General features: G+C 50.6%; 1 protein-coding gene across 1 annotated transcript in view; it reads right to left on the bottom strand.

Moving 5' to 3' along the window:
- Nucleotides 1-7,080, bottom strand: part of LOC104466708 (kin of IRRE-like protein 3) — a gene marked incomplete at both ends in the record, with an annotated part of 10,705 nt that extends 3,625 nt beyond the window's left edge. Inside the window, 5 exons of the mRNA XM_010080230.1 lie at nucleotides 20-218; nucleotides 318-418; nucleotides 4,343-4,469; nucleotides 6,423-6,550; nucleotides 6,932-7,080. Of these exons, the coding sequence (XP_010078532.1) occupies nucleotides 20-218; nucleotides 318-418; nucleotides 4,343-4,469; nucleotides 6,423-6,550; nucleotides 6,932-7,080 (704 nt within the window). The remainder of the gene's footprint in view (nucleotides 1-19; nucleotides 219-317; nucleotides 419-4,342; nucleotides 4,470-6,422; nucleotides 6,551-6,931) is intronic.
- Nucleotides 7,081-9,953: the final 2,873 nt, after the last annotated feature.

Genomic DNA, 9,953 nt, shown 5'->3' with positions numbered 1-9,953 from the left:
GCTCCCCGGCAACGCCCACCTTGCTCTTTGAGGCGGATTATCTCAGTGTCAGAACCAAAGCTGTTCCAGGCGGTGCAGTTGTAAATCGTTTGGAAATCAGCCCGGACGATGTTGCTGATGGTCAACGTGGAGATAACGCCTTCATCCGTGCTGACCGTCTCCACCGTGTAGCGCCCGGAGGTCCCCGACTCCAGGACGTTCTCCTTCCAGGACCAAGCCTGCCGAGCAAGAAGAGAAAGGTCATGTTTGCTCATTGTAGGGCTCCCAAAAGTGTCCCAGACACCCTCCGTGACCTGTTGAGGGTTGATGCTACTCACGATTCGGTCCGGCGGTGGGGTGCTGCGGATGAAACACTTGATCTGCCCTTTCTGGCCGTGCAAGGCATGCTGCGTCTGGGTGCTGGAGATGATGGGTGGCCCTGCAGGAGAGAAGGAGAAGGCTGTTGGCATCTCACATGGGTGGTGGGGCTAGAAGACCATGGAGGAACATCGTGTTGGCCATGCAATGTGGAAGAGCTGCAAGAGGAGTTGCTACGAGATGTCAACGTACTGCTGGGGACAACCCAAGGTGCTTCTTGAGCTCAGGTCTTGAGCCCAGGACTTAAGCCCAGGTCTTGAGCCCAGTTTTTGGGATAGTTGGAGTGGGAGAGCTTGCTGTGCTCGTCCTCTCTCCTATCAATCCATCCTTTGGGGAGTTGAGAAAATTTTCCCATTTTTTTCTCCCTCGAGATGATGTGTTTCCTTAAGAAGAGTCTCAGGGATTTGGGGTAAAGTGGGGAGAAACAGATTGGTTTGGGTATTCCTGAATGATTCTCATCCAAGTCGCCCATTTATGAACAAAAATGTACCAAAATGCACAATTCTTCACTCTATATATTCATATATAGCATTGCCTATAGAAATAATCCCGGTACCACCCTTCTGCACCAAACTTTCACACTCTCCAAACATTTCCCACCGTGCTACAGCCCTGTCTCTCCTTCCCTATGATGTTCCAAGGTGAGACACCCAGAAAAACAGCCAAGTGACGAACCCAAAGCCAACGGAAGCACAAGCGGTGATGGGATCTGTACGCCAGGACTAAATAAAAAAATTAAAATTTTAAAAAGCCATCTTCTTTCTATTTTGATGGTTGTATGTTACTTATAAATTCTGGAAGCTCTCCAAGACTGGGTGACGCTGGAGAAAAATGGCTTAATAATCATTAAAAGGATCATTTTCCCCCGGGAGAGTGGATTTTAAATGGCAGGAATTTCAACGGTTGCGGGTTTTTATTATTGCTTCAGGAGTTCAGAGTCGAAGGCTTATCATCGTGATAATAGCCTATGACTAAAAGACCATTTGTGAGACGAACATGCCCCGAATAATAGCGCAAAGTTGCAAGGCTCTTCACATCTAGGGCCAGCGTCTGATTCTCCACCGGGCTGTGGCTCCTTCTGAAAGCTGCCAATCTCCGGCTTGGCATTTCAGCACTAACATATCAGGCAGGAAAAAAAGGCTTTAAACAATGTTGCTATGGATATAAATGATGGAGCTATTGGTCGCCGTTATTTTTAGCCCGCCGGTGCCGATTTTATTTGCGCCATCCTGGTGGCTCGCACAAAAGAGAAATGCGGCTTGCTGACTTGGGAGCCTTGGAGGAACAAAAAGGATGGTCTCCACTTCTCCAGCCTGCTTGAGTCCAGCTCAGCCTTTCAAAAGGTTTGGTGGAAGAGTTGGGTTTAACTCCTTGCTTCCTGCAGAAGCTTTGGGTTGGCTCATGCTGCCAACCCTTGGTCCGTCCCAAGGTCCTCATGGGGTAGGGACACGCTTGGTGAAGACTTCAATGGGCTGTAGGCATGAGCTGAGGGGACACCACGATGTTCTCCTGACCAACCACTGTGGCAGATCAGCCCCTCCGGTGCTCCCAGCTCTCCGGCAGACTCGGTTGGTTTGTTGGGGTGAATCCCAGGTGAAATAAATCCTGAATTTTCCACCCGGTGTTGGCCAACCCTTCTAACAAACCTTTTTTTTTTGCTGAGTGAGATGGGCAGGGGTGGTGGTCCCTGCTCAGCAGGTCCTGCCAAGCCCAGATGATGCATCAGGCACGGTGGAGGTGATTTTGGGGTGCTTCTACTGAGGTGGGAGCTTCCACCAGGCTTATGTGCAGTCAGGAGCTTGGAGAAGCTTTGGCTCGGGCAGGGGCCGTAAATCCGCCTGCTGCTGCTGCTTTTTTATTATGGCACCAACAGTTTTTTTGCTTCCTTCTCGTCTCTGCTGCTCCAGCCCTGCCAAATGCTGCTCATTTGCATAATCCTCCTTCCCATTAACGAGTCTCTGAATCATATCTGCTTCTTTTCAGGCTGCTGGCCTTAAATTCTGGCGAGGGGATGGTCTGCCAACCACGGCGGGGAAGGCAACGAGACTCGACCTGAGATGCTCTCCTACCCCAGCATCATCCTGCCAAAATTTCTGACTGTTTTGAGAATGGATGGGTGGATGAAGGTCCATCAGTTGGGGTCCTGCTGCTTTCGGTGGGATGGCTCAGCCCAACTGAAGTCCGCGTGCACTGATCAGAATTTACGGAACAAGCCCAAACCAGACACTTCTCAACGTCTAATTTTACCGCGATGAATCCCAACCCATGGAGAAAAGCACCAAGACAATTGTATCACCCTCTGGATTTAAAATCACTCGAAAAGATGAAGTGTTCAACTTTCCATCTCCAATTACAGCAGAAAAGATTTTTCAGCAGAATTCATTAGCTGCATTAGACACACCGTGCCGTGCTCTGCAGAGCTGCTCCGGTCCTTGGGGGATGTTGGACCTTGGGATGCAGCTCTGGGGCTTGCCCACCTCGGTTCTCCTTGCTTGGAGAGCCAGGAGACACCTGAAATACCACTGCTTCACCAAAAATCAGCTTTTTTTTCTCCTGGTAGCAGCAAAAAAGCAGAAAGTGCCACCAAGAACAGCCAGTTCCCTGCATAAAAATACCCCAAAATGGTCGTTCAGTTAAAAAAATCAGCGATCCTGGCCTCTGCCCATGCGTCAGGGAGATAATTCCCCCTTTTTTACCATTTTTTTATCCTATTTTCTTCACTTTCCTGGTTCAGGATGAGCTTCACCCCATATTCCCAGGGGAAAAACCATTTACATTTGAGCCCACCTCAACCTGGAGGTGTTGGATGCTCCGTTGGCATAGGGTCCAACGCCAATGATGGCACATCCCAACGTCGTCACCTTGGGGTCGCATGTCCTGGTGCGATGGGTTGCTGCGGGCAGTCGTCTCCAAGGAGATGCTCAAAACTGAGCATCCAACCTCCTGGTTTTTATTTTCTCCCCCATCAGCTCTACAACGGCGTGAGCGGCAAAGCTCTCGAGCGCTTCGCTCCGCGTTCAAGGCGGTTGCGTGGCTGGTAGGTGTCGGGCAAGGAGCAGGTTCTTTGTTTGTGCTAATTTGTTGCTTTGTTTGCCACCAACTGGCTTAATTGTAATTAAAACCCAGCAGCCGGCGGGGAAGGAGCATGCAGGCGCCGAGGAGCTGAAGTCAAGGGAGTGGTTGGTTTTCAGTCCCCCGCTGCGTCGCCCTTGGCTTCGCTTTCTGGCATTATCCGCGTCGAAAATGAGCGCTTGCTGCTGCATGTGCTGCTTCCCTGCTTATTTTCTTCTCTTTGTGACAGCGAGCAGGGACTGAAGCCTGCCGGTTTGTCACCCAGGTGAGAAATATTGCAAAATTCCGCCTCTATTGATACCACTTGCAGCCCGCCTGCCTTTTCCCTTCCATATTTAGGCTGAAATTCATTATCGGCGGCTGTGGGGTCATCGTTAAAACTCCAGGAGCGCTTCCCAGCTCCCAGGCGTGGGTGAGGGTCTGGGTCACATCCTGACCCCCCGAGGAGCTGCGGAGGATTTATAAAGCACCGCTGCCTCTCGCAGGTATCCTCTGAGAGAGTGATTAGGCTGCCGGTCTCGGATCCCAGCTCAATTCCCAGCTCTCGGGCTGTACAACAGAGACAACAGCGCTCTCCGACCTTGCAAGGGTTTTTTTACAAGATAAATCTATTAAAGATTTAAAGACACCGGCTCCCGACTACTCAATAAACCCCTGTTGATAATAAGGAACCAAGCAGGTCATAGATAATGTTGGTTTTTTGGGTTTTTTTTGCTTTAACCCATGCATCTCCAAGAAAATGAATGCAAAATCCAATTTATTTGTATCGCCTGCCTTCCTCAATCCAACCGTGGGTGGGATTTGCTCTGAAAGCAAATATCCGAGGGGATAATTCGGCAACGTGAGCTGGCAGAGCAACAGGAACAAAAAAAAAAAAAGAGAGAGAGAATAGCAATAGGAAAGCGAGAGGTACCGTTGACGGTGAGCGTCACCTCCCGTTCCCCCGCACCGACCCGTGGGACCACGGCTCGGCACACGTATTTCCCGGCGTCTTCCTGGCGGACGGACTTCAGGGTCAGCTTGTTCTCGTTGCTCAAGACCTGGAAGAGAGGAAGGGGGTTGATCTGGGGGGGAGATGCCAAGTGGCACAAGAGACGTTGAGTTGCAAGCTCCATGGAAAATAGGAAACGAAGTGGATGAGCCCAAAAGTCTTACGTGGCATGGAAATATCACTTACTGCTGGTGACCAAGGACGAAATAAATGACGTGGTTTTTTTGGGGGGAATATAAGTCCTGTTCCTATTCATTTGAATTTTTACAACAAAGAGTAGCTTTGGAGCAATGGTGGAAACGCATCCCTGGGGCCAGCTCATCACCTCTCCTCCTCCCAGCACCCGCGTACTGGGTGAGCCTCTGGTTCCCAGTTGCCGATGCCTCTGGGAACTGGTGCTCAGGCAAAGCCCTGAGCGGTGGTTGGACATGGATCTGGATCTCCCTGTAGCATGAAGATGGGGGTTTCAGATCCTTTTAAAACCCTTTTAGCATCAATCACAAAAATATCCATGCAAACGCCTGTGCTGACTTGGCCTCACCCTCTCTTCGGTCTCTGATTTTCTGGGAAAATAGGAAAAAAAAAATCTTGCAGGAGCCCAACCTGGCTCTGAAAGCAGAGGGGCTGGAAAAAACCAGCCCTGATCCCACATCCCACCGCGACAGCGGGGTGCTGAGGGGCTTCACAAAGCTGCATCCCCTGCCAGCTCTGGGAGGATGGATGCGGCTCTGCTGACCAGCACGAGCATCTCTGCTGGGTTAAAACCAGCTGCAGGTCTAGCCTAAGCCCTGAGACGCTCCCAGCTGGCATGACTCGGCTAGAGGGAGCTAAATAAAAAGGGAGAAGGCTCCTTTCATCTACCCTGCACGCTCCAGTGGCTTTAAGAAAATGAAATAGCTGCCTACAGCGCGCAAGCATTGCCTATAACAATAATAACCACGAGAAACAACAACTGCAACGGCGGGATGGGAAACCACCCGGGGATTATCGACCCGCTGGGATTCCTCGGCTGATTCGAGCCATCAGCTCTCCCAAGTCTATAATTACTTCCCAGGAGATGGTCTTCGCTGAGGTCATTATGGCTTGGAAAAAATACTCCGGCAGTTAATGCCTCAATGTCTGCACCCCTCCGCGGTCCGTGCGTGGGGAAAGGAGGGGAGGAGAGCGACCCAGATCGTTCATCTCGCTCCCGTCGGAGTCCAGCCCTCTGATAGTACCCAGTCTTGAGCTGCGTAAATCAGTGTTGCCTCATCGACTGCAGAGTTTCACGTCTCAGCCCTCCTTTATCTTCTTACCGTGGCTTTGCTCAGCCCTCCTGTCTGCAACGAGGGCATCAGAGGATCTCCCCAGGCTGATGGAGCCATGACAATTGTTTGTAAAAGCTCCTTAGGCTTCTCAAGGACAAAAGGGATGTAGAGAAATCTGCTGGGGCAGATCCAGACTCTCAAACTCCCGCCCATAGTGGAGGGGAGTTGGGGTGAATGCATTAGGATGGGAGCTCACAGGTCTGGAGAACAGAAAGGACCATTCCAGAATGGACCACCCCAGAAAGGACCATCCCAGAAAGGACCATCCCAGAATAGACCATTCCAGAACGGACCACCCCAGAAAGGACCATTCCAGAATGGACAATCCCAGAGAGGACCACCCCAGAAAGGACCATCCCAGAATAGACCATTCCAGAACGGACCACCCCAGAAAGGACCATTCCAGAATGGACCATCCCAGAGAGGACCATCTCAAAATGGACCATCCCTGAAAGGACCATCCCAGAATAGACCATTCCAGAACGGACCACCCCAGAAAGGACCATTCCAGAATGGACCATCCCAGAGAGGACCATCTCAAAATGGACCATCCCTGAAAGGACCATCCCAGAGAGGACCATCCTAGAAGGAACCATCCCAGAAGGAACCATTCCAGAAAGGACCATCCCACATCTCCTGTGGGCATCTCATGCCCCGAATGTGCCGTTCCCCACCACCCGGGCAGCGATTCTTACCACGCCTGAGCCTCGCTTCATCCAGACGATGGTGAGAGATGGGTTCCCTGTCCAGGCACAGTTGAAGACTGCGTCTGAGCCCAGGTCAACGAGGAGGGACTGCGGTTCTGTTGCCATCCTGGGCCCAACTGCACGGAGGAGACCAGAGTTACTCCCAGGGATGGGTTGTGTCAACCAGAAACCCTCAAAACAAAGAGGTCACTGAGTCAGAGGAAGCAGTGGGGTGTCTCGACAGACCTATGGGTCCCCAAATAAAGAAGACCCTGAGAGAGGTGCCTGCTGCAACCCCAGAAGAACCAGCTCCCCAAGAACCAGCACCATGAGACAGAAGAACATCACGGGTCCCACCACCAGCAGATTTACAAAGCCAGAGCTGCAAGAGGGCCCAGCAAATCCTGGTCGCCCTGGGCACGTCAGATCTAGCTGTGTCCCCTTCCCGTTAATCTTCAGCAGATCTGCTGGCCCTGCTTAGCCCTGGGAAGTCAGTTTTAAGCTGATAGATCACTTACAGTAGACGTCCACGGTCCTGCTGATGTTTGTGCTGCCCAATGCATTGGTGACCTCGCAGGAGACGGGTTCGAAGAAGAAGGTGTGGTCCACGATGGTTTCATAGAAGTCACCGGATGCTTCCTTTATAACCTGGCCTTTTTTCGCCCACCTGGGGAAGAAGAAAGAGCCCTTGACTTTAGGAGGGACATGTCCTCAGCATCATCTGCTGCCCCAGGGATGCTGGGATCATAATTGCAGGTTTTGGAGAGGAGACATCAAAGTGTATGCACGTCCCTACTGAAACCTTCCCAAAATAACCTAAAATTGCTGTTTCCCTGGGAAAGCCCATTTCTCTGGAAATACACCTCCTTCCTTAGGATTGTGGGGCACGGGTGGAAGACCTCAAGTGATAGGAAGGATGGGACATGGAGAGTCTCCTCTGATGGGGAACCGTGGTGCCAGGACACAGCAGTCCTTTGCCAACCAACGCTGCTGGGTCCTTCCCACATCAAAACCACTAAAAACCTTTTCAGTTTTCCCTACTTTCACCCTTTTTTAATTTTTTTTTTTTTTTTTATTCCCAATCAAAGAGAACTTTATCCCTTTAAGGCACTTGAAATAACATTCCCCTGAAAAGCCAAGCTGGCATTTGCAACACTGCAACTTGCAAATTGTCTGGGAGAACAAGCTGTCAACTCAGCACTTGAATTAAGCCGCTGTTTGCCAAACAATGAGCAAATGTGACCTAATGGGGCACCATCTGGCAACCTGCCACTCTGGAGTGGGTGGGAAAAAAAAGAAGAGATGCTGTCGGGCGGCGTGAAACTCCAACTGCTCTTTGGGGGAAGGGAAAGAAAGCATAGGCAGCAGCCTGGAAAAAAAAAAAAAAGAAAAATAATAATCATCCTCCCAGAACAACTGACAAATTAAAGGGAAGAGGATTTCCCTGAGGACTGTTGTCTTGGGGCTTTCCTCTGGTTGTGCTGGATGGGTTGGGATGGTTGGATGCCATGGGGTGAGTGGGGTTGAAGATGCAGATGGTGGGAGCTGGGCTTGCCCCATCAATCCCTAGAGAGACAAGCCATGGAGACAGCTTCCCACACGGCATCGTTTTCGGGAAAGCTGTCCCTGTCAAGGCCAACAGCATCTGCTCATGGTCCTCCCATGGGTCTCCTGCTCCTCTGCTCGTCCCCACCGCTCCGTTATGTGTTCGCCAAAGGGAACCAAAGGCAACTGGAGGAACAGCGAATCGATATGGAGGATCTGTAGGCGTGCACGGCTTCCCCAAGAGCCTCCGTAGGACCAGAGCCAAACACCGGTCTACAGAAGGTTGGAAAACACGCTGACAGTGCTGCTAGAGCAAATTCCCCCAGCACTGGCTAACGGGAACCTAATTGAATCAGGCCAGCTGACCCGCATGGCTTCACCCGCCGTCTGACGACACGAGCGTTCTGAAAGAGATGTATGAGCGGTGCAGATGTGAGCTGATTTGTATGCGCTTATCTGCTCTCTCTTTTCATTTATCTTCGCACCTCTAACAGATGCTGACCGGCCACTTCATCTTCCCCCCCTCCTTCCCTTCCTCCCTGGACTCCTCTTTCAATAATTAATCAGGAGATGCTGCTTTTATTTCGAGGGCTGCACTTGGGGTGTTAATGAGGGAGGTTCCTCGGATGGAAAAACCAGCTCCACAGGTTGGAATGGTCAATGACGCTTGGGTGATGCTCTTCTCCTTCCAGAGGGAATTGCAAGCCAAGTGAGGCTGATCGCAGCATCACGCTTTGGGATCTCCCATCACAGAGAGCATCTGCAACAGTTTGTCCATTGGGGATGCCCCTCTTCACCGGGCAGGAGAGAGCCGGAGGGATCTGATGGAGCTCCGATATCTCATCCTTGAAGCTCTGGACAGGTTGTTGGGTGGAGAAACAACATGTCTTTGTTTCCTCCTCTTTGGTTTGATGGTCAAAAGCAACACCTGACAAAAGAAAACAAGTAGGAAGGAAGGTGGAAAGCTGGAGGGATGAGCACACTTCAGCTGGTGAACATGGAAATACCCTGTGCTTTGTGTCAGGGGTATTTCTGCTCCGTTCAGCTCCTTTTACAACTTTGTCCCCAGATTTCCAGCCTCTGAAGGGTCTTCTGCTCTTCAGGTTCTCAAGAGACTTGCCAGGTCCATCAAGCCGTTTCCTTCCAACAGCCAATGGGATGGAAGAATCAACCTATGGAAGAATCCAGCAATCCTCTCGTGCCTGGCACTTTCCTGGTTATTTTGCACAAAACCTGCTCTGCGAAGGCCAAGAAGAAGGTTCCAAGATGAGGACAAAAGTGAGTCGTGGCTTCCCTGGGTCATGTTGTCCTCCCAGCAGAGATAGGGAGGGCACCAGGGCTTGGAAATCAGATGAAGAAGTGTCCAGAGATGGGTTCAAGTGGGGTAGGCTTCAAGTAAGATCCTCCTGAACGTTGCAAAAGAAAGCAGAACAAAGGGCAAAGTTTCCAAGAGCTGGGTGACTTTGGAGTGCCTTGGGCAAACACGCACCAAGAGCCGTGGCGTGATGCTTTCTGGATTTGTTCAAAACCCATCACTTCCATAAAACCGGATTTCCGAGTGCTGATATGCGTCACAAACAGCGATTTTTTGTGCTTCAGCAGAGATCAAGGTTCTTGCTCCATTTTTCCAAGGCTTAACAGGGCTCAATCAATGTGGCTGAACAAGCAGTATAGATCTTTTATAATGTCAAATTGGTTTTTAATAACGACAGCTGATAACCCTCTTGTAAAGCTCCCCGTGATGTGCTCGTGGGCAGCCAAAGGCGAGTTACTCATGTTTTTACAAAGCCCATAACACGTCTCACTCACCTATTAACCTTTCAATAATTATTTTTAAGCAGAATCTGAATAAAACGTAGCCAAGAAGATGCAGAGGATGATCCAGCAGCCCCCAGTCCACCAGCTCCACCACTTTGGAGGGTATTTATCTCCCTCCAGGCTAAGTTTTATTTTTTTTGTTTCCTTCCCCGTATTTCTAACCTGAGTTTGTTCTTC

Source organism: Pterocles gutturalis, unplaced genomic scaffold (assembly GCF_000699245.1).
Source record: "Pterocles gutturalis isolate BGI_N339 unplaced genomic scaffold, ASM69924v1 scaffold6599, whole genome shotgun sequence".
NCBI classification, from domain to species: domain Eukaryota; kingdom Metazoa; phylum Chordata; class Aves; order Pterocliformes; family Pteroclidae; genus Pterocles; species Pterocles gutturalis.
Note: the sequence above shows the minus strand (reverse complement) of the source record. Positions and strands in the feature narration are given on the sequence as shown.